The 25,028-nt window shown below is 35.8% G+C and overlaps 2 protein-coding genes across 2 annotated transcripts in view; one reads left to right on the forward strand and one right to left on the reverse strand.

Annotated features, from left to right (window-relative positions):
• Positions 1-12,096, forward strand: part of ERO1B (endoplasmic reticulum oxidoreductase 1 beta) — a 66,782-nt gene extending 54,686 nt beyond the window's left edge. The window contains exons 11-16 of the mRNA XM_030812642.1: positions 972-1,064; positions 1,173-1,419; positions 2,543-2,612; positions 5,656-5,742; positions 6,700-6,833; positions 9,068-12,096. Of these exons, the coding sequence (XP_030668502.1) occupies positions 972-1,064; positions 1,173-1,419; positions 2,543-2,612; positions 5,656-5,742; positions 6,700-6,833; positions 9,068-9,128 (692 nt within the window). The 3' untranslated portion in view covers positions 9,129-12,096. The remainder of the gene's footprint in view (positions 1-971; positions 1,065-1,172; positions 1,420-2,542; positions 2,613-5,655; positions 5,743-6,699; positions 6,834-9,067) is intronic.
• Positions 12,097-17,350: 5,254 nt separating this feature from the next.
• Positions 17,351-25,028, reverse strand: part of GPR137B (G protein-coupled receptor 137B) — a 78,121-nt gene continuing 70,443 nt past the window's right edge. The window contains exons 6-7 of the mRNA XM_012506620.2: positions 22,412-22,536; positions 17,351-19,607 (exon numbers count right to left, since the gene is read on the reverse strand). Coding sequence (XP_012362074.2) covers positions 19,499-19,607; positions 22,412-22,536 — 234 coding nt within the window. The 3' untranslated portion in view covers positions 17,351-19,498. The remainder of the gene's footprint in view (positions 19,608-22,411; positions 22,537-25,028) is intronic.

Here is a 25,028-nt window from a genome sequence, read left to right on the forward strand (position 1 = left end):
AAAAATTCCCCCAGTATATAAATGAGACTATTTTACTTTCCACTATTAAAGCCCATTTTCCTGCATGGGGAAAGTGTTAAAAACCTGTTGGATGAAGGAGGGAAAAGCTCATGGCCCTGTATCCAGTGACTTCTTAAAATTTTCTGCATTTTTATTTATTTAAGAAATTACCATCTTAATCATTTTTAAGTTTATTGTTTAGTGGCATTAAATACATTCACAATGTGTATTACTCCTGTTATGAGAGAAAATCTTTTAAAATGGGGACAGGGGTTAGGATAGGATGACGGGCTATCTTGACCTCTTAAGTTCTCAGCAAAAAAGCCCCTGTGGCTTAAGAAGGCTACATCAAATAACGTTCTATTATATTCCTGTACTCCACTGATATGATTCCACTGAAGTAGTAAATGGTCAACATTTTTTTTTAATTAGTTGAAATTCCTGGATTTCTGTTTTCCAAGTTTCAGCTCCTTGCAAGTAGAATGTATGGTTAAAAAATTAGACAATTCCACGGCAGAAAGTTAATAAAACCCTTATTTCTCTGCTAGGAAATAACACATATAAGGAAGGGGAAAAAAAAATCCAGCAGTGACTTTATGATTACATTTACTTTATAATTACATTTACTTTAGTAAATTCTTAGCCTAAACCACAAGAAAACCTGTGCTGTTGCTGTCTGAAGTAACATGGGAACTTGCCAACTTCATCCATAGTGTTTTGACCCCTAGTTGCTCAAACTTTTCTGCTTTTTTCAGCATTAAGTTCTCATCATATTCAGTTAACTCCATTCTGAAGCCAAAATCTTATTTTGCCTTCTAGTGAGAGAATCTTGATCTAATCAGTTTTATATTATTCCTTGATTTATTTTAATGTTCTTCAATCAAAAATAAGCCTACATACTGAACGTCCTTGAGTCAATATTTCTGATATCTAAATAGGTGTGATTTCTCTTTCAATATTTTTCTGAATAGGTTTGTGTCTGGAGAAAAGAGTCTTCTATAAGCTTATATCGGGACTTCATGCTAGCATCAATTTACATCTATGCGCAAAATATCTTTTGGAAGGTAATCATATTTTTAAGTGGAGATTTTGCCTTCTATTAGTGTAAAAATTATTGGAGGAAGAAAATCCTATTTACTAAAAGAATGTAATGTATTTCTCTTTCTCTTTAGAAACCTGGGGTAAGCCCAGTTGGGGACCTAATATTAAAGAATTCAAACGCCGCTTTGACCCTGTGGAAACCAAGGGAGAAGGTCCAAGAAGGCTCAAGAATCTTTACTTTTTATACTTGATTGAGCTTCGAGCTTTGTCAAAGGTGGCTCCATATTTTGAGCGCTCAATTGTCGATCTTTACACTGGAAATGCAGAAGAAGATGCTGACACAAAAACTCTTCTACTGAGTATCTTTCAAGATACAAAGTAAGAATTGACTATCCGTGATTTGAAATTATCCTCTCTGTATTCAAATGAGGTAGCACTTAAAGTACACAAAAACTGACTCCTAAAAGTTAAGCGAGGGGAGATGTAGAACAGAAAAGGAAAGTGATCAATAGAACAACAGAATTTAAAAATATTTCTGAAAATGTTGATGAAAAAGCAATAAGGCTTTCTTTTGCAGAAATTTTCACACTTGAGAATAGTGCTTTAAAATATCACTAAATTTTATGTAGTATCAAAATTTAGTGCTGCTTTAATGGTCTTTCTACCAGTTTTGTATTCTTCTAGTCACTTTATTTACTTACTTATTTTTGAGACAGAGGCTTGCTCTGTTGCCCAAGCTGGAGTGCAATGGCACGATCTTGGCGCACTGCAGCCTCTGCCTCCCAGGTTCAAGCAATTCTTGTGCCTCAGCCTCCTAAGTAACTGAGATTACAGGTGTGTGCCATCATACCTAGCTAATTTTTGTATGTTTAGTAGAGATAGGGTTTCACCATGTTGGACAGGCTGGTCTCAAGCTCCTGGCCTCAAGTGATCCACCCTCCTCTGCCTCCCAAAGTGCTGAGATTAGAGGCATGAGCCATCGCGCGTGGCCTCTAGTCACTATATTTAAATTTAGATGATAATATACGTGTGTTTGCATTGGGATGGATATGTAAGGAAACATTAGCCTTATCTTCTAGAATATAACCTTTTAAACAAAACGCTTTGTCAAGAAAACTTGAGTTTACTGGTTTTTAAAATAAGCCTGGAGGAGAAAGATTAAGAAGTGTTTAAATTATGTATTAAATTTTTAAAGAATATTAAGAAAATATTGCCTATTTTTTACATAGATTGTTTTCAGTTAATTTTTTAGATTACCTTATGTCATTTATTTAAAACATTACAGTCTTACTAAATTTAACAGCCATCTGTGTCTTGCATTAGTCTTCTATGAAATAGTTTATGTGTGAACTGTTTGCCACTTTTCTGCATTACCAAACCTTACATTGGAGTAAATAATGAATTTTAAATATTTGTAAGGATAGAAAATTTTATCAGATTTCTGATACAGAGTATGTGGATTTTTCATGTGTAACTTATTACAATACTATCATTTTATCAGGTCCTTTCCCATGCACTTTGATGAGAAATCCATGTTTGCAGGTGACAAAAAAGGGGCCAAGTCACTAAAGGTAAAAAGTTCTTGATTGGGACACAGGGTTAGGAGCAGTTTGCTGGTTATGTTTTAATGCTATGCATCCAAACTATTTTCTTTCCCAGTTTTCCAGCTTGTCAAAGTTGATCTGATTGGATTTTACTACAAACGGTACAAAAAGCCTTTCCATATTTCTCAGTTCCATTGACCAACTGCTTAGTGAATCGTTGGTCATTAGTTTGTCCTATAACACCTTTATAAATGTCTTTTTAAAAGATACTAGTTGAGGGAAAGTTTTCCTAGTTTAAAATCAGTGTATATTGTTGTTTTGATGCAGCTTTCAAAATACCATGAGCTTTTAGCCACTTTGAGGACAATAGATAATATATTTTTCTAAAGTTTATTTTATGGAATGTTACAGTTTTTGAAACATATATTATGTTTTTGTCCCTTTGGACTAACTTAAAAGGTAAAAACTACCTGTTAACATGTGATATCAGAAGAAGAATATGTTTTTGGAACATTACCAAACTTCATGTTAGGTGTTCTCTATTTTCATTTGCTTAAAGTACATTAAGAAACAAATTGTACCCTTAAAACGTTCATAAAAGTATTTGAAATTGGCAATTTTTTTTTTTTTTTACTCTTAAATTTATTTTTTGAGGTGGGGTCTCGCTGTGTTGCCCAGGCTGGTCTCAAACTCCTGGCCTGGAGCTGTCTTCCCACCTCAGCCTCCCAGGTACCTAGGATTACAGGCACAAGCCACCACACCTGGCCACAAATAATCTTTGAGTACAGTTTCACGGTCTTTTATAGGCACTTCTGAAATCCAGGTAGTTTCAAAAACAAACATTTTCTCATGTTTAGTGCAAGGTAATTTTTTAGCAAAACCTGACCTAAACTGATGTAAGAATATGGCAGATATTCATAGTTTTGTGGGGTTGTTTTCAAATTCTGCTTGGTATGAATTTTTTATATTTTGCTACAGAAACATTAATGGATTTGACTGCAGGGTGTTTCCTCACACTCTGGTGAGATGTTTCATAATATATAGTACATGTACTGTATTTCTAAAATTTAAAAACTTCTGAATTCTAAAACACATTTGACCCCAAGATGTTTTAGATGTGGATGTCCTATAGGAACCAATAAATCAATACTGAGTGATTCTCCTTTGGTGAGACTTTCTTGGTATTTCTGAAATAAGTAATTTAGTCACCACTATGTTTTAGTGTTGGGAGGCTGTTTTATTTTACAGTTGTTTTAGAGGTATATTGCCATTTTGGTATTTAATATGTTAATTCATTTTTATAATGCTTCCTGTTTTCTAAGTATCGACACATATGTTCTACTTTTAATCTTCAGAATGATCTTGTGTAATAGGGCAACTATAATTCCGTATGTTTTTGTAGATGAGGAAAGTGAGACTAAGCAAAGCCTAAGGGTCTCACAACAAGCTTTTAACTACACAGTGCTGGGATTTTGTTTGCTGTTTGTCAAGGATGTATGAAGGAGAACCTATGTCCATTTTTCATCTGCTGCAAAGAACTTACATTACATGAGAATATGACCAGCACAGGAGTTCTTGTGTTCTATTTATATTGTCTTTCTTTGCCAAGGTATTGATTCCTTTCAACCCTTTGGCAGCTGGTCAGGGCTTGTGGTAGCCAGAGTTTACAGGCTACTTGCCTCCAGCTTCATGCAATAAAATATTTCCCTCAGTGCAATAAAATGATTTTTATTTTCTACAGTTGCCATGTGAAACAAATGAGGAAATTTTCTCATAACCAATCTTATCTGCAGATATGGTGAGACCAACCTTAAAGACATGTTGCACACAAATGCTTACAGGCGGAAGAATTTCCCCAGTGTAGGAAACTTTTTTTTTTTTTTTTGAGATGGAGTTTCACTCTAGTTGCCCAGGCTGGAGTGCAGTGGTGCGATCTCGGCTCACTGCAGCCTCCACCTCCCGGGTTCAAGCTATTCTCCTGCCTCAGCACTTGGGATTACAGGCATGCGCCACCACGCCTGGCTAATTTTGTATTTTTAGTAGACATGAGGTTTCACTATGTTGTTTAGGCTGGTCTGGAACTTATGACCTCAAGTGATCCACCCACCTCGGCCTCCCAAAGTACTGGGATTACAGGCGTGAGCCACCGTGCCTGGCCAGTGTAGGAAACTATTACAGCAAAATAGAGGGATCCAGTAAGCATCTCCATAAAAACTGCATTAGCGAACGTAGAGGACTGTGGGACCATATGTGTCACACAGGCCTGTTATCATTCATATTGATTGAGCAACCATGACAAACATAGTGTGGTACTAAGGAGTGATACAAAAATTGATCATTGTTCTCGGACTAGCTTTCTGATATAGGCTTACACAAATCAAAGGATCAAAAATAAGTGAAACATAAACTAGACATATTTATTGTTGGTTGTATGTAGATAACAAATGGAAGCAGCAATTAAGTTCCTTAAAAAAGTAAAGACCATGTATTATTTACTTTTGTGTCTCCCGTAGTGCATATTTTGGTGCTTTGCATAAAGTAGCTCCTCAATGGAAAGTTTATTGAATTAATACGCAGAATGAATTTTATAATTTCCATTAATGTCAGTATTTTATGTACCATGTTAGAGTATACGAGTTCAAATATTTTTCTTTACTGTTGAAAAACACAACTCGGGTTGAGTATGGTGGCTCACACCATCTTAGCACTTTGGGAGGTTGAGGTGGGCGGATCATTTGAGGTCAGGAGTTCAAGATCAGCCTGGCCAACATGGCGAAACCCCGTCTCTGCTAAAAATACAAAAATTAGCCGGGCATGGTGGCATGTGCCTGTAATCTAAGCTACTTGGGAGGCTGAGGCAGGAGAATCCCTTGAACCTGGGAGGTGGAGGTTGCAGTGAGCTGAGATTGCACCACTGCACTACAGCCTGGGCGACAAAGCAAAACTCCTTCTCAAACAAACGAAAAACACAACTGATTTATTAATAAGCATCAAAACTTACTTATCGTTTAGCCAAATGCAGTTCAATTTTAAAAGTCTAATTAGACTGAAAATATTTTCTGCTTGCTAGGAGGAATTCCGATTACATTTCAAGAATATCTCCCGCATAATGGACTGTGTTGGATGTGACAAATGCAGATTATGGGGAAAATTACAGGTACGTGTGTTGTCTTCTCTTTTGAAGCCATTACTAACCTTTATTTTTTCCACTGAGTGCAACTTTTTATTAAAATGTCCTCATTGTTCATTGAATTAGAATTTAGAAATAGGCAAATCCAAAGTGTTTTTTCTGTTGATGAAAAAATTAATATTATTAAAGTATATGTGTTACATGTATGTGAAAGGATGTTTCTCATATTCTTTAGTGATTTTAGTTTTATTGTGTCTATGTTTCTGTTGGTACAATACCAGATTCATTTGTGAAGTTGGTGGTCATTACGAACCGAATATATTCGTATTTTACGTATGTATATAGAAAGGTAAAATGTAATTACATAAAAAGATTGAAATATCAAGTCTTGGTCATTGAATTTGTTTAAATGAGCAAAAGAAGGTCACTTAGTCAAAATAGGAGAGCTCCGCAAGACAGATCCATTACTCTGTGTAAGCCAGTGTCAAAAGGATTGTTGAATATTTTATCTCTTTCTTACAAAGATGATAATTTATAGAAAATTAAGAGACAGAATTATTACAATGGAGACTACACTGAAATCAAATCTGTCTTTTTCTATAGTGCTAATAATTGAGAAGTTATTAAGTGTAGGTATCATTAATAATCTCTGAGTTTTGAATTGCTAAAAGCTGTAAAAAATCCTTTATGGTTATAAATTGAACATTGTAATCTTAATATATTTTCAAGGTTAAAGGCATTTGAATAATTTGGAATAGTATGATATGTATTCAATAAGTGTTAGACTATTCAGGTTTCCTTAACAGCTCAGATATGTTTATCATATGCATAACCTGTGAGAAAGTAGAAACTATAGTAACATTTTTGTGAAAAGCTCAGTTCATATGAATTTCCTGTCATAACAGTGGCTATATATTCCTTTAAGCCTTTATACTAGTTATTATTATATAAAGTTAATTATGAGTTTATTGGTATTTTCTTTAGACTCAGGGTTTAGGAACTGCTCTGAAGATATTATTCTCTGAAAAAGAAATCCAAAAGCTTCCAGAGAATAGTCCATCTAAAGGCTTCCAACTCACCCGACAGGAAATAGTTGCTCTTTTAAATGCTTTTGGAAGGTAAGAACCATTGTATATTGAAGATTTTTGATTTCCCATTGGGTTTCAACAAACTGCAAAGATAATCTTCTCTGCTAAAAGTAGGGTTTGTTTTGTTGACAAAAAAATATTTTATATTGTATCTGTAGTAACTGAGGCCTTAATGCTGACAAGTCAGTTTCTCTACAGGTCATAGGAAAAACTAAGTTTCCAATTGCCAGTGTTTTTCAGTTTGCTGCCTTAATTTTGTGAGGAAGATATTCTTCTAATATTCTTTTTACTTGGTTATAACTTGTTCAACTACAGTAGGAGTAAGAAATGCGTGATTGAGAAGGTGATAAAAGAAAATTAAAACCTTCATCTGCTCCTTATTTTTCTTAAATTTTCATTACTGATTTTTTCTTTTCTTACCTTTTTCCTGCAGTATGCTCTTTATTTCTGAAGCTCAGAGGTCATTTTTCTTTCACTCATTTCTACATGACTTAACTTCTGTATACAGACATATAATTTGCTTGCTTGTTGATATCACCGGTGGTTTAAAAAATAATTTGAATTTGCTAGCAGAGATACATGTAATGCCAACTGAGGAATACAGAACAGAAGGAAAAGAATCACTGAAAATAATACTATGCTTCCTTGGGGAAAAACAGAGAAAAGTCAACTTGAGGAAGAATTTAAAAACAAAAATAGGGGACTAAGTAATACAGAGATTATTTCTTGTTTTTCTTAACATGTGTTTTAAGTTAAAAAGAAGCAGTTAAATTAAAAACAGATTATATCCCCCCGCTTTTTTTTTTTTTTTTTTTTTTGAAGAGATGAGGGTCTTGCTTCTGTCATCCAGGCTGGAATGCAGTGGTGCGATCATGGCTCACTGCAGCGTCCAAATCCTGGGGTCAGGCGTTCCTTCCACTTGAGCTTTCCAAGTAGCTGGGACTACAGACACATGCTATTTTGCCTAATTAAAAAAAAATTTTATAGAGATGGGGGTCTCACTTTGTTATTCAGTCTGGTCTCAAACACCTGGCTTCAAGTGATTCTCCTGTCTTGGCCTCCCAAAGTGCTGGGATTACAGGCATGAGCCACTGTACCTGGCCATTTCCCATCTTAATAGCAAGGATTTCACCTGTTGCTTCCCTGTATTTAAAGATGACTATGTAGGTTGAGATTTCAGACACAGGATGGATATAGACTATCCATTAATTGGTATTTCATAAAAAAATTCAGTCCATCCACTTATGAGGCCTATAGAAAGATAACACAGGAGATACTGAATGAAATTTAAATAAATTGAAATAAAAAATATTGTAAATAACTTAAGCATCTCTTAAGTCCAAATTAAATTGAGAAAGATGAAAACAATTGAGAATTTCAAAACAATTGAAAATTTCCTTCGGTGTCATAAAAAAAATTCACAAATGCAGCCTTTCTTGTTTTAGTTCTATATCTAGAGCTTATTACCTTTTATTGTTCCCTAGAGTAATGGACTCAGAATCAGGGGTCCCAAAGTTCTGGAATCCTGGCCTGCTCTTTAGTAGTGGTATGAACTCAGGCAAATCACTGCTTTCCTAGTTTGTTTCCTGATAATGAGATCATATATGTGATGGGCTTAGAACATTGCCTGTCCTCCTAAGTGATCAAGGAATAACTTTTCTTCTATCAAATAGTTAAAGATTTTTCTTCTATCACCCCTGAATTGTACATAGGGATTATTGAGCTTTTAGAATTACGTCTTTATATTTCCCATCCCAGAGTTTTACTTTTTGGCCTGGGCTGAGAAGCACTTCATTTAATCAGTCAGTAATCATTTATTGAATACTATAAGCATCAATGGGTATGGGGCACAGGAGAGAGACTCAGCAGGAGACAAAATAGAGTCTTTGCCCTTAGGGAGCTAACAACATAAGACAAATTAGTGTGTTTGGGGAACATTGAGTAAAGAGCAATCCTTTGAAGAGGAATGTGCAAAATAAATTTATTAGACCAATTATAAGTGATTTGAGATTCTTTATTAAGAATTATTCACATCACTGTTCCCATTATTAATCTAATGTCTGTATAGTATGAAGTAATAGGCTTCCTTTGCCCCTTCTAAACCAATCTTAGTGAGAATACTAATTTAAACATGGAAGCTTCAGTGTTTGATGTTTTTTATTTTAGACTTTGCTTTCAAATTATAGCTTATGTAACAATATCAATAATTTGAAATAGTATGCATCATGTTAGCCTTACTAATATGCTTTTTCTTTTTTCTATAGGCTTTCTACAAGTATAAGAGACTTACAGAATTTTAAAGTCTTATTACAACACAGTAGGTAATAAAGGCTTTTATGTGTCTAACTAGAGACATACAGTGACTGTGGAAAGCCTTTTAATTATGGACATTCAGCAGAAAGAGACTAATCTGACTTCAAGAATTCTGAACTCTTAAATAGAAAATTTAAATGCTCACTTGAATATTTATGATTCTTAATAGATTATTATCAACTAGAGATATTTATAAATGAAGTATATACTTTTAAAACATGTAAGTTATACTAATTTTGTGTTTAATTTCATGTGTCTTCATGTGCTGAAAATTCTATTTTTTTTTTTTTAGACTTGGTTAGGTTTTTATTCTATTATCCTTTATTTCCAGTTGTCAAACTTTAAATGGCTGTGTCTGCATTCTAATAATACTGTTCACAGTCTATTGGAAAAGGAGAACTAGGGAACAAATGTTGCTTAGGGCTGGTGTCAGTGATAAAAATTTATCAATGCTTTTTAATGTGTTTTTACCCTTGCCTCACTCTGTGTGTGTCACTTTCTATAATATAAAGAAATATTATAATATTTCTAGGATCTGGAACTGTCACCATGATGAATGGCCCTTTCAATGCATAGTTACAGAAATTCCTTAAGATTCCCCAGGACTTCAATTTCATTGGTTTTTATTTGCAGTTTTTAGTTGCCGTTGTTGCAGTTTCCAGTCTAAAGGACCTGCTTTGGTAAAGGTGAACAAGACCTCTCCCCTATGCTACCCAGCCAGATTTCATGTGTGTGTAATGGGCTGGCCCAAGAGTGTTCTTTTACTTAGAACTCCTTTTGATTTTGCTTTTCTTTGCCCCTAGAAATTTTAGGGACAAAGACATTTTGGAAATTGTCAGTTACTTTTAGAAAGAAAACGCTGCAGAAATATTTAACAGATTACTTCTTGATAAAATTTAAATGGCATTATATGAATTTATAATGCCAATTGAAAATATTATATACACAAAATGTGCTATTTTCACTTAAAGTAAGCATTTTTAAAGGATTTATTTTAGAATACAATCTATGCAATTCTCGGACTCAGTATGCTTTTCCCTGACAGGATATATAAAAAGGTAGATTAGGTCAACCCTCCTTTAAGCTTCCTCTCCCCTCACCTTTTCTTTTCACTGTATATAAACGGTACTTTCTGTGATTCATACCAACAGAGGACTTTCTGTGATTCATACCAACAGTCCTAAACTGTCATTTTCTAAATCTGGGATTTAAAATCTTTAAACAGTATTTAAAATCTTGATTTTTTTAAATGTCAGCAGATACAATTTGGAAGATTGCATCTGTGCAGAAGTAATGCAGGTACAAGATCTAGAGTTTTTCCTTAGACTCTTTAGTCTTTTCTGAATTAAAGAATAAGTGCTCTTAAATCCATATTTTATCCTGTCAAAGTCTGAAATGTGTTCATTGATGATTTGGTGACATCTAAAAAATTGTATTTAGTTGGCTTGGCTCACCTCTCTTAAAAATACTTAGCCATTTCTTGGTGGGATGTGGTGGGGGTATTAAGGTCTCAGAGTTATTTATTTTCTCACCTGATTTCAAACCTTTATAAACTTGGGGTTTTGTTGTTGATGGTGGTGGTATTTTTTGTTAAGTTGTTTAAAAGGCTGACTTGATTGGAGCCTCCTCTACTTTTTCTTGAGGGTTGCAAGTATTGTATGGTGGGGGAGGGGGGCCTTAAGGCAAACTGTCTAAAAAGTGACTATCCAATTAATTTAACTAGTAAATTAGTAAGAATTATTCTTAGTATTCATTCAGAGTTTAAGATGTGAAAATTTTGCACTTTGTTTATTACTCTAAATGTAAAGAACTTTTTGATAGTGTTATTTCACCATTCCCTCAGTTAAAGATACAGGCTATTATTTAAACTGTTTACTAGAGAAAATCCGTGCTCATGTCCATTTATTGTTTTTTTCTGTACTGTGATTTGTTTCAAGCTTAGGAAAGCTAGTATATTAGAGTATGTTCTAGGAAATTAAAAGATCTAGTTAGAGTAAAAAGTTCTTTTTAAGGTTCTTAACTAATTTTTTCACAACTAAGAAAATAAATGAAGTATTCTTAGGCTGAAATTCATCTTGATTAACTTTATCATAAATTAGATTGTAGGGGCAGCCTACATTTTTGTGTATGTTTTTATTTCTTAAATGATTGTGTGAGCCTGGTGACATTTTATGGTTCTGGTGATATAAACTGTTTTTCCAATTCACATCTTTTGTTGTGAAGTGATATTATATTAGAGTACTGTTTGCATTGTTAAAATGCTTTGCTGGTGCTCTGGCATTTTGTCTTTATCTCATCACCTAATTTAAAAACCCAGCACTTGATAATATAACTGACAGAAATGATTGTACCCACTGATGAAGTAATGAAAATGAAGAAAAGGAAAATATTCCTTCCTTCAATGGCATAGGTTATTTTTTACTTAAGTGTCATCTATGTAAGTTAGACAAACTATATATTAAAACTGGTAAACTTTGAATGTTTCTCCTGTTTTGATTCTTAGATTATGAGGAGGATCAGACAGAATAAGGCTCCACAGTTTTGAAATTTGATAAGTCAAAACGTTTTGACATTTTTAACATTGTGAATTATTTGATATTTGTAATCTCTGTATGTATATGAAACTCTGCCATGTTTTTCAACTTTGCCTATGTGCCACTGTATATAAGAAAGGACAGCTATTTTGAGCTTCATAAGCATTGCCTTCAGCTGAAAATTTGGGAACAGTTCACAGTAAACCTCTCAGTAGTTTGCAAACTGAGGTACCTGCAGAAACCATAGCTACTCACCAAAATACACAGATTAGGTGCATGGTATCATGCAAATTATTTGGTAAAAACACACACACAACAAATCTATGCGTACTGTATTTTAAGTAATATCTACAGATGCAGCTTTGATTTTGAACAGAATTCCAAATAATTTACTGTTGTACCCACCAGAATCTAGAAAATGGGAATTAAAGTACATGTTTCTGCAATCTTTTCTGTCTTGTTTTTCCCCCCATTTTAAGTGTTTCTTTTTATGGCATGAAAATTTGATTGTAACCTGTGGAGAAGGGAGAAAATGTATTTATAAGTAATCTGAGGTTGTTTCTTATCATAATGGCAAGCATTGGCTGGCACTGTATTAAGGGCTTTTACATGCATAGTTTGGCTTTAAATGAATACACCGTTAGTCTTCACAATAGCACTAATAGGTAGGTACAATTATTTCTCTGTTTTGTAAGTAAGAAGACCGAGGATAAAAAATGTCTAAGTAACCTGTCCATAGTCACAAATTCTAGGTTGTGGAGCAAGAATCTGAGATGAGAAAGACTGATTCTAGAGCCTTTGTGACGTTTTGTAAGTTGGCCTATTTCCATTCAGCTACAAAGTGGGAACGATTAAAAGCATGTTTGATTTGTATTGAATCATAAAGCTTATAAAATGCTTATTTTATTTAATTTTTTGAACAGGTAATACATTCACATGGTTAAAAGAAACAAACAATATAAAAAGTTATTCAGTGAATGTGTTCCTCTGTCCTTGGCCCAGCTTCCTCCACTGCACACTCATCTCCCACCATGAATAGCCTGTGCTCTTGGTTTCTTAGGTTTCCATTCACACTGTTGTAGACAGGTACAAACATATACAAATGGAGAGTCTTATTTTTTTCTCTCATTTTTACTCAAAAATCGACATCATAGACATACGATTTCATTTTTGTCACCTAGTATTTCTTGGCATTCTTCACATATGACTAGATAGTTTCCTCATTTTTTTAAGTAGATACTTGGTATTCTGTTATGTGAATGTGCCAGTGTTGAATTAACCCATCCTCTATTAATGGGCAGTTGGGTTGTTTCCAGACCTTGTACATATGTCATTTCACATTTATATAAATATTGTACCTGTAGAATAAATTCCCAAAGATAAGAATTTTGGGGGCAACGACTGTGTGCATTTATAATTTTGAAAGATACTGGCATATTGTCCTTCATAGGGGTAGTCATCAATTCACATACCATCTAAAATTTATGATAGTACTTGCTAACCTGCAACATTACCAATGTAGATATTATTAAAATGTTGGATTCTGGCCATTCTGATAGATGAAAATATATATCAATGTGTACATTCTTTTATTTTCCTTTTTTTTTTTTTTTTCTTAAAAAAGAGACGGGGTCCCACTTTATCACCCAGACTGGAGTGCACTGGTATGATCATAGTTCACCGTAGCCTCAAACTCGTGGGCTCAAGTGATCCTCCAGCCTTAACCTCCCAAATAGCCTGGATTATAGGTGCACACCACACACCTTACTGCTCAGTATGTAAATTTTTATTATGCCCAAGGTTGACCAGCTTTTAATATGTTTAGGAGCCATTTGTATTTCCTTTTGTTTCCCATATTATTTTGTTCCTGTCCATTTTTCTACTATATCATTGATATTTATTAGGGATATGAACGCTTTGACAGTAATGAGTTGCAAATATTTTCTTTCCAATTTGTCATCTGTCTTTTGCTTATGAGGTTTTGTCATGAGTTTTAAAAAATTTTTATGTAGTACGAATTACCAATTTTTTAGTGGTTTCTGGATTTTGAGTCATAACTAGAATGTTTTTCTCAATCCAAAGCAATAGAATAATTCACCTAAATTCTACATCTAAATTTTGAACCTCTGAAGTATATTCTGGCATAAGATATAAGTTATGGATCTAACCTAATTTTTTCTGCAGGTGATTAACTCAGTTGTTCCAATATTATTTATTGAACTGTTTTTTCCTGATGAGTTTGAGAGGCTACATTAATCTTATCTTAGAACCCCCATATGTATTTAGCTCTGTATCTGCTTCTTCTATTTCTCTGTATCTGTTTCTATTTCATTGCTCTATTTAGTCATGCACTAGAGTACCACATTGTTTTAATTACCCAGGCTTTAGTTTTAATATAGTGCATTGGTCCTCCCTCATTCCTCCCCCCACCTTTTTTTTTTTTTTTTACAGTTTTTCTAGCTGTTCTTATTTTTCCATATGAGCTTTAAAAAATTCTTAACATATAGAGCATACTAAAACTGTCCAACTCAAGTTCTCTCCCAAGGGTTGCACTTTTAACCACTTATTTTGTCACTGTTCTTTTGATACTTTACCTAATAAAGATATACTTTTTACTACTTTTAAATTATTACAATGTTCTATTTGGCAGTGTCCAAACAGGTTATGGCAGATAGAGGAAGGATGCAATGCCTGTGTGGACAGAATGTCATCTCAGTGCTTCTATTTTAAGATAGTCTCTAGGAATGATTTAAGGACTGTTCTCATGTAAAGTCCCTATTTCTTTTTTTATTCCATTATGAATTATTTGCCCAAAAGTTGGATATCTGTCAAAGATTCATAAGACAAGAGGGAGAGACCCTTAAATGAGTAATAAACTTGTAAAATCAATATGTGGATAAAAGTGCAAGTGTAAGAAGTTACTTTGAAAAAAAAAATCTACCAAAAAACAGGATTTGACTATTCATTCACTGTTATAGGAGCTGGGACTATAGCAGTGAACAAAACAGACAAACATTCCTGCCATCATATAACTTAAGACATTATATCCTACCTAGATTGTAGTGAGAATGCACCAAAAGAAAAAATACATCAACCAAAGGGGAATGGCCAACTAGACACCTATCTAGTGCAGGTGTCCTCAACGTGAATGAATCTTAGTGTTGTCTTGACAATGCCATCAGATTGTCATAGAATGAGGCTATTAATCAATTAAAGTCATTCCCCTAACACTGGTCAGAGCGGAGTTAACATTCCAAGCAACATTCTGGTATCATTTAACTTCCGCTATGGCTTTCCTTCATAGAATATACCTCCAAATGGGTGTGTGTTCTGTTCCCTTTAATGAGCTTAAACCTGCAAACCTGGAGCCCAGACTCTTGGCTAGTGAATTCACCAAGGAGACAGCACTCAAAGGATACTAAGTTACACATATTTAATGGCCCTGGTAAAGCACTATTTGTTTAGGATAAATGCATGCTAATCCATTAATGCAGTTAATCCATTCAAGGAGCACTGTAACTTGGGCCTGCCAAGAGACTGGAGGGACTGTTGTAGGTTAGTGCGATTGATGGGGAAAAGGTCGTAGTAACAGGAATCAATAGAAAAAGGGGGCAATTTTGGGAATCTTATAGGCATCCGATCTCAAGTTCGGGGCAGAAAATCTGTTCTGGACATAGAAAGTCTAATATTTTGAGTGGTAGGACATCCAAGGTCCAAAAAGGGCAGACCAGGTTTGGAGCTAGAGAATTAGTATTAGCAAGATGTTAATCAGTTTGAGAAAACAGAAGACAGGGTCCAGCCATAGCTCAAGGACTAGAGGTAGAGAATCCAGACTTGGAGGAACCAGGTAGATGTCATTAGGAGTTGCTGAGTCACTGGATTTAGATCTTAAGACCCTGAACCCATAATTAATGACCTGCGAAGCCAGTCTCAGAACTCCACATGGAATGAATGGAGTTCAGTGTCCTGGCCCATAGAAACCGGGCAACAGGTATAGGGACTCTGACACAGATCTAGGTTATGGGCACAGGGACATCCTCAGAAGACTTCAACATATTTGGACCCTTGGTGCAAGAGTTCTTCCTGTATCCTTGCTAAGGGCCTAGAGTAACGTTAATATGTAGGTGTTCCTGAGTATAGACTAGGATCCACAGAAATGTGACAAGTGCCTAGTCTGGCGTCTCACATATAATAGGTACTGAATAGACATTGAATCCCACTCTATTCTCACTGTTCCTTGTTAAATGTTTCCTCACTTTAATCCGTTTATTAATTGAATCTTTTTGATGAGAAGAATTCCACAATTTTAGCCTGATCCTTTTCAGCAGCTCCTCCATCTGGACCCATGTCTTAAGTAGCATGATATACGGTTAGAAATGTCCTTTAATACAATTCTCACATAAGATGAAAACTGGGAATGCATATTAGATGTGTCTCTGCTCAGATCTATGCTAGTCTATTCTTCATCATGCAACAATCTAAAGTGAAAGAATGGTATTTTTTAAAGTTTGTCTGGTTGGAAATCTCGATAAAAGTTTCAAATATTTAGACCCATTTAGTTCTAATATAAGTTTACCTTTACTGTTAAAAGATAAAAGCAAGTAATATCCAGTATGTAAATATAAAAATGAGAACTTTTTTCTCACAGTGCTTCTCAAGTTCTGGGGTTTACTAATATGTATTCCTTTCTTCTTAATAAGGTTTCCATGTTCAAGTAGGTGTTGGCCCAGCACTAAGGTCAACAAAGAGCAGTTGACTTGGATTTTGGTGAAAGAGGAAATTTGAGGAGGCATTAGTGAGTGTGCCTGATCTAAGCAGCTAAATTTAACCAGCAAAGCTTTTAATTTGCCTGATACATTCAAGAGAGAATTGGCATAAATATGATTGATGTGTATATTGTAATAGTCAAACCTTCTTACAGTCACAACTGTGTGTAACATACTCTAGATGTTTTAATCAGCAGCTCAACTGAGTTCATTGTAAAAAGGATAAAGAGCCAATGAAAAATATCTATAAAATATTATTAGACAATTAGCTGCAGAGGTAGACACCTATTCCAATAGTCAGAGAAACTATTTCCAATAGTTACCCAGAAATGTTCACATGAAACTTTTCAGTGTCACATCAGACTTAGCTAAATGGTGGCACAAAATTTTCAGTGATTCCCTCTTCCCCATACACTTTAACTTTCTAATCATCAGGGCTTTAATTTCATCGTGTTGCTTTAAAACAAAAGGACATTTGGGTATTTTGCAACCAGTAATCACCATTCCTTTTCCTCTTAGCATTTAATATTCCACATAAGTAGTTTTTTTTTTTTTTTTTTTTGAGACTGAGTCTCACTCTGTTGCCCAGGCTGGAGTGCAGTGGTACAATGTCCGCTCACTGCAAGCTCTGCCTCCTGGGTTCATGCCATTCTCCTGCCTCAGCCTCCTGGGTAGCTGGAACTACAGGCACCCGCCACCACGCCCGGCTAATTTTTTTGTATTTTTAGTAGAGACGGGGTTTCACCGTGTTAGCCAGGATGGTCTCTATCTCCTGACCTCGTGATCCTCCTGCCTCTGCCTCCCAAAGTGCTGGCACTACAGGCATGAGCCACTGCGCCTGGCCATAAGGAGTTGTTTCGTTAGTGTACCTAGCAGAACAAGTAAATTAGAAAGCCAAAGGGAATTTTAATTTTCCTAACAGAGGAGTTCGATGTAACCAATCATAGTTTTTTTGTATTCTGTGTTTAGAACACTTCTAGAAATTTTAGCATTATTACATTTTTAAAAGGGGAATGAGAAAAATAGGCACTTAGAACATTTTTATACTATCCAACAAAAATAATAGTTCAAATAAATCCCAGTAGCTTCATCATAAAAGTAGATTGACTTCTATCAGTTAATGCTGGGTATTCCAATTTTTCTGCCAGTAACAACAGAACTGTGTTTACATATTACAGGATGAGTATGACATTAGTGATAGTCTTATCACTATTTTTAAAAATATATCTTCCCTTAGCTGACCTAATACTGAAGGACTGCAGGACTTTCTGAAGATGTAACTTAAAGGAGTTTAAAACATGCTGAGTCTGCCTTTAAATTAAGTATTAGTAATACAGTGTGACCACGATAATCTGTTAAAGCTATTTAGAATAATAGCTTATGATGTGTTAACTTGAATAACAGTGTAGGGTTCACTTCAGTGTAGAATTTTCCCTGACAACTACTTTAAATGCTATGTTACCCCAATTTTTTCATGTACTGAAAGACGAGAATGTTGTTACGTAGGATTATGCAGAGTGAAGGTGTTCTATACAAATGAAAAGCCCAATGATGATCGATTTGAAACTTGAGATCCCAATTTCAAATACTACCAAAACAATAGTAGACTTCATCTCTGTGAAATCAATGCCCAGAGATCAGTTATTCCTGAAGATGAAAATGAGAAGTCATCTGAAATGGGTTGCATCATGTAGCAGGACTTCCTTTTCATTGGACCTTCCCTCTGTCCCCAGATGAGCATTCCTAAGCAGAGAAGAAACGTGCCTTGTTTCTGGTAATAGTAGTTCCTCTAGAACCTTATCTCTGTTTTATAGAAAAGCAGAGCATTTAGCCTCCCAATAGGCAGTTTTATGGCTCCAGGATATATATAGTGGAGTTTTTAGAATGGCACTTCCGGTCTGGGAGGTAGTATTTCATAACATGTTTTTTACTTAAATGAAAGATGACTTACAAGGAATTGTCTGGAACATGGCTGACAGGCATCATGTTCCAGCATATTGCAGTGCTATTGCCATTTTTAAATGTGCAGCTTCCAACAGGCTCTTTACAGAGCTATTTAGAAGTAAGGGCATTATTTTAAATATAGTTGGAGATTACAGAAAAAACTATTAGGATTCCATAGTCTTAGCTCTTATTTGTAAGACCACATAGTCTTAGCAGGTATTTGTTATTAATGCTCTTTATGGACCCTCTTATTTTCTCCTTGAATGTAATGAACATTCAGTGAGTTGGAAAGGGGTGTACTCTTGATGTGGCCCTGAGGTAATGCATATTAGATTTCATTAGGCTGAAAAAAAAAAAAAAAAAAAAAAAAACTATGCAGAATCTGTGAATATAGCAGAGGAGGTTTAATAGGATAAGTCAGCTACATTTTTAATGTTATCAACTTATCATCATTAATGTGTATACATTAGCGCCCTACTGAAAGGAAGTACCAGTCTTTGGGCAAAACTTAAGAGATTCTTTGAGGGACCTACTGCCTGAACCTTAAAAAAAAAAAATCTCTGAAGACCTTACAGTCTGCTGCTTTACCGTTTCATTTTAACTATCAACACTGGAGTTGCAATTGGCTAAGTTGTCAGTTGTATTTTAGGAGTCTACCAGTGTGGCACTCAGAATCGGAGTGACCATCAGTGACCTGAAGAGGTAAGATTTGAGGAATACTTTAGTCCAAAAGCTTTAAAAAACTATTAGACCATATATTCTATATTTTTAAAGTGAATTATGCATAAAAGTCTGTGCAAACTACAACATAATTGCAGTAACATTCTCAAGAAAAAAAAAACCCTAGTATACTTTAGCATTATTATTTAAGTTATACAAAATACATCTTTATAAAAGTACAGATTTTCTTTAAAAAGTTTAAATTATACCCACTGAAATAGCAAGGCTCCCTCTTTAGTACTAAAATAAGGGTTTATCAATCTACATTATTGCTTAGTCCTATGGAGCCATTGGAAACCTGTAACAAATAAAAATCAAGTTCTATTTCTTAAGGAAAAGTGCCCTAAAAATTCAGCTGTCACTACACTTTTCTGAAGCTTTTCGTCTGAGGAATCGTCCATAAAACTGTTAACTGATGCTACCCAAGGCTTGGTTTGTCAGGATCCAAAGTTGAGTCTTGCAGAGTTCCTGCTTGTGCCAGGAAGCTGTTAGTTTGTTGTCCCCAATCATAGTAATCTGGAGCAAAACTTAAAAAGAAGAAAACATTTCAGTGACTTGAAACATTATATAGTATGTATGACATAGTAGACAGAGCTGAGATTTTTGTGTAAACTATAGATAACTCTAAAGTTCTTTAAAATGGCTCTTAAAGTCCATTTTCCCACAAAACCATGCTACACACAGAGCTAAAATGCCCACCCACAACTCTACTGAACTCTTTAGAGCACAGAAGTATATAGCATTACTAGAGAACCCAGCCTGTCATTATGTATAGGAAGTGTTTTTAGCAACAAACTGTATCTGAATCCTAACATGGAATACAGCTCACAACCTGTGGTGTCTTTGGACAAATAACTTCTGTGCCTCAATTTCCTCATCTTAGAATGGGAGTAATATTAGTAACTACATCATGGGCCTATTGTGGAGACTGAGTTAACACCTGTAAAATGCTTAGAACAGTATCTAATATATAGTTAATTCTCAACACATGTAAGTCGTTTTCATTATAATTATGTTCCTCTATGTAGTAGAAAGGGGGTCTTTTCTTCACCGATATAGGTAGTGAGGACTCCCTCAGCTCTAAGTCATTTCTGGCAGGTGAGAGGGTAAGACAGCTCCAGCAGAATATGGGTTTAAAGGGGAAAAAAAAAAAACTAATAGGAAATGCAGTGGGGTAACTGGAAAAGAACAGTTTTAGGGAAGAGGTGGAGCTCAAAATTTGAGTGACCCAAAGGACAGCTTTTGACTTCAAGAAGTCCTTCTTTGTTGGCTTGCTTCCAGCCTATGTTCTTTACATCTGCTGGCTCAGCGGATTGGGCAGCTTGCTTCTTTTTTCTCAGCCACCATCTTTTATCCTATCTATCTGACCAGGATTTCTCTGCTCCCTGATCACTGAGAAAGCATGTATTCTCCCAGCTTTTCTTCAGTACTTCTGTCCCTAAAACAAGAGCTCTTTTCAGAGTTCTCTTAAAGTTTTCTAAAGACTTTCACTGTTATTAACAAGGAGTAAAAAGGCAAGCATATATTTTTTATCATTTCATCCCAGAGGGAAAAAAGTTGTAAAGTTGTTAATGCCAAGTCTTTAATCTCACAAAAGATTACATAAGATAAGCTTTCACTTCAAAGAAGCTCCCCTTTCCCAGGAACAGGATGGGGGTCCTGGGAGGACAAGCAGAGAGAAGACAGGCTCGGCAAGCACTATGTCAGCCCTTTTGGCTCTTCTCACCCCTGCTGGCCTTGCTGGCCTCACCGTCTCAGAGCCACAGGCTGAAAGGGGAAACATGATAGTCATCGGGTAGTGGAGTATGGCTGAGCACAGCAGGCTGAGGGAAAGGGAAGGGAATCTGGATAGCTACTACCCTTCTGTTTGCAGACCATGCCCATGCTGAGGTAAGCAAAACTTGGAATCCTGGGGTGGATCTCTGCTATGGTTGCAATTTCAGGTGCTTCCCTCTTTTTGTCTGCCTTCCCAATTCACTAAAAATTAGGCGATGGCGGCAGACTGGTAGTTCTTGTATTGTCTTACACCCTCTATGTATGCTGCTTTGAACTCTTAGTATTTAACTGCCCTCTCCACATTTTCTGGGCCAGATCTGCATGTGGATTCAAGGAAGGAGACTCCTGATATTAAAACTCACATGAAAGTATAACATAAGCATAGGTGAGACTAAGAGGGTACTTACATACAAACTGTTTACATAGTATAGTGATTCAGAAAACAAATTTGAACAAAACTGCCTGAGTTAGAATTGTAGCCTAACCACTTGCTAGCTGTGTGACCTTGGACAAGTACAAGTCACCTACCCTCTAGATACCTCAGTTTCATCTGTGTTATGAGGCTAATAAAATAGTACTGACCTCTCAGGACTGTTAAGACTAAATGAGTTGATATTTGTGAATCTCTTAGAACAGTGTCTGATACAGAGTAGATGCTACAGAAGTATTTATTAAATAAGTATTCATGAAAATTGAGACCAAAGTAAATACCCTTCATGTAAATGAAATTTTAAATTAAGAACTGACATCATTCAAAGTTGAAAACTTGGTCCTTTATAATGTATAACTTATTCTAATAAATAAATACTACTGCATTTACTCTCTAGCTTTAGAACATGTGATTAAAGATATCATGTTCCATTGAGTGATTACATAGACAAGTGCTATATTTCCCTCTTGGAGATTGAGAGCACACATTAGCATATTACAGGCTCTCTTGGCATTTTCTAAAAAGTTTATTTTCTGGCTGGGTACAGTGGCTCACACCTGTAATCCCAGCACTTTGGGAGGCCAAGGTGGGCAGATCACTTGAGGCCAGGAGTTCAATCCAGCCTGGCCAACGTGGCAAAACCCCATCTCTACTAAAAATAAAAAAATTAGCTGGGCATGGTGGCACACACCTGTAATCCCAGCTACTCAGGAGCCTGAGGCCCGAGAATTACTTGAACCTGGGAGGGGGAGGTTGCAGTGAACTGAGATTGCACCACTCTGCACTCCAGCCCGGGCAACAGAGCAAGACCCTGTCTCCAAAAAATAAAAAAGTTGATTATCATTTCCTTTTGCACAGCATAGCTGTTAAGAAAATAGTGTTTCATGGAATGTTGTTTAGGAAACACTACTGTATACAATAATGCTATGGGGCTTTAAAAAAATCGGATGTCCTTTCTCATTCCTGAATGTTTCACATAAGTAAAATGATCTACTGATAATCCAGTCTTATACCACCTAAGGCTGCGCAGTTTTAATGTAGGAATTTTCTTTTAGCGTGAATCTATTTAACTGGTGTAACCCTTCCCTCCTAATGAGGTTTGTCTAGCATGAAGTAGGGTCTTACCCTCCCTGAAATCCCTGAGGGGCAATGTTCCAGGCAAGGTCATCATCACTGTCATATCTTCGAGGGTTGTCAAAGAAATAAGATCTGGGACTGAATCCATGGCTGGGGACCATTCCAGGATTGGTCTAGAAAGACAAGTAATCATTCAGCATACTTACAGACATCATGCCTTGCACTAGACAAAAATAAGATTTCTTGTAGGAGACTAAAGATGTTCTATTCATTTGAATGTAGGCTATATCTGTTCAGCTGGAATATTCATTTCAGTTACTCTTATGTTTGAGAGGGATTTGCCTTGCCTTTTATCAGTATAGGCAAAATCTTCTATCAGAGTCTTGCTTGTAACAGTGAGTCATCATTGTTTTAATCCCTTATTGAAAAGCTAGATGATGAGTAACTATATGCCAATAAATTGTAAAATCTAGAAGAAATGGGCAAATTCCAAGACACAGCCTACCAAGACTAAACTAGAAGTCTAAAACCTGAACAGACCAATAACAAGTCTTTTATTCTACCTGACTAGAATTTCTCTGCTCCCTGATCCACTGAGAAAGCAATGTTTTATCTCAGCTTTTCTTCAGTTTTTCTGTCCCTAAAACAAGGGTTCTTTTCAGAGCTCTCTTAAGGTTTTCTAAAGACTTTCACTGTTTGTTTGTTAGTAACAAGGAGTAAAAAGGCAAGAGATCAAAGCCATAATAAAAATTCTCCCAGTAAAGAAAAGCCTGGGACCCGATGACTTCACTGCAGAATTCTACCAAACATTTAAAGAAGAACTAGTATCAGTCCTACTCAAACTATTCCAAAAAAATAAGAGGAAGAGGGAATACTTCTACACTCATGGAGGAGGCCAGTATTACCCTGATACTAAAACCAAAGACACATAAAACTGTAGGCCAATATCTCTGATAAATATTGATGCAAAAATCCTCAATAAAATACTAGTAAAACCAAATTCAACAATACATTGGAAAGATTATTCATCATGACCAAGTGGGATTTATCCATGTGATGCAAGGATGGCTCAACATAACACAAATCAATGTGATATATTAACAATGAAAGATAGAAACCATATGATCATTTCAACTGATACTAAAAAAGCACTTGATAAAATTCAATGTTCCTTCATGATAAAAACCCTCAAACTGGGGAAAGAAGAAACATACCTCAACATAATAGAAGCCATATATGACAGACCCATAGCTAGTATCATACTGAATAGGGGAAAACTAAAAGCCTTTCCTTTAAGATCTGGAACACACAGTCACCACTGTCATTCAACATACTACTGGAAGTCCTAGCTAGAGCAATCAGACAAGAGAAAGGGCATCCAAATTGGAATAGAAAAAGTCAAATTAATGACTCCACAAAAAGTATGAGAACTAATAAATTCAGTAAAGTTGCACAAAAAATCAGTAGCATTTCTATATACCAACAGTGAATAATCTGAAAAAGAAACAAAAAGTAATCCCACTTATAATAGCCACAAATAAATACCTAGGAATTAACCAAAGAAGTGAAAGAGCTCTATAATGAAAACTATAAAACATTTAAAGAAACTGAAGAGGACACCAAAAAATGGAAAAATATTTTCTGTTCATGGATTGGAAGAATCAATATTGTTAAAATGGCCATACTACCCAAAGCAATCTACAGATTCAATGCAATCCCTATCAAAATACCAATGATATTCTTCACAGAAATAGAAAAAACAATCCTAAAATTTATACAGAACCACAAAAGACCCAGAATAGCCAAAGCTATTTTAAGCAGAACAAAACTGGAAGAATCAACATGACCTGACTTCAAATTACACTACAGAGTTATAGTAACTAAAACAGCATGGTACTGGTATAGGAACAGACACATAGGGCCAGGCATGGTGGTTCACGCCTGTAATCCCAGCACTTTGAGAGGCCGAGGCAGGCAGATCATGAGGTCAGGAGATTGAGACCATCCTGGCTAACATGGTGAAACCCCGTCTCTACTAAAAATACAAAAAATTAGCCAGGTGAGGTGGTGGGCACCTGTAGTCCCAGCTACTCGGGAGGCTGAGGCAGGAGGATGGTGTGAACCTGGAAGGTGGAGCTTGCAGTGAGCCGAGATCACGCCATTGCACTCCAGCCTGGGCGACAGAGCAAGACTCCGTCTCAAAAAAAAAAAAAAAAACAGACACATAGACCAATGGAACAGAATAGAGAACCAAGAAACAAATCCACACACCTAGAGTGAACTCATTTTCAACAAACTGCCAAGAACATACACTGGGGAAAAGACGGTGTCTTCAATAAATGGTGCTGGGAAAACTAGATATCCATATGCAGAAGAATGAAACTAGACCCCTATCTCTCACCAGATAAAAAAATCAAATAAAGTGGATTAAAGACTTAAACCTAAGACCTCAAACTATGAAACTACTACAAGAAAACATTGGGGAAAATCGCCAAGACATGGGTCTGGGCAAAAATTTCTTGAGAGTGTCCCTATGGGCACTGCCATCATGGCAGAGGTTTGGGGCTAAAGAGCAGAGAATTTGTTTCCTAAAGAAGTGAAAGTGCAACAGGCAGGGAATGGATCCCAGATTTGCATCTGGATCTAGATTCTGTTCATCTGTTCT

The sequence above is a fragment of the Nomascus leucogenys genome, chromosome 5 (assembly GCF_006542625.1).
Source record: "Nomascus leucogenys isolate Asia chromosome 5, Asia_NLE_v1, whole genome shotgun sequence".
Lineage (NCBI taxonomy): Eukaryota > Metazoa > Chordata > Mammalia > Primates > Hylobatidae > Nomascus > Nomascus leucogenys.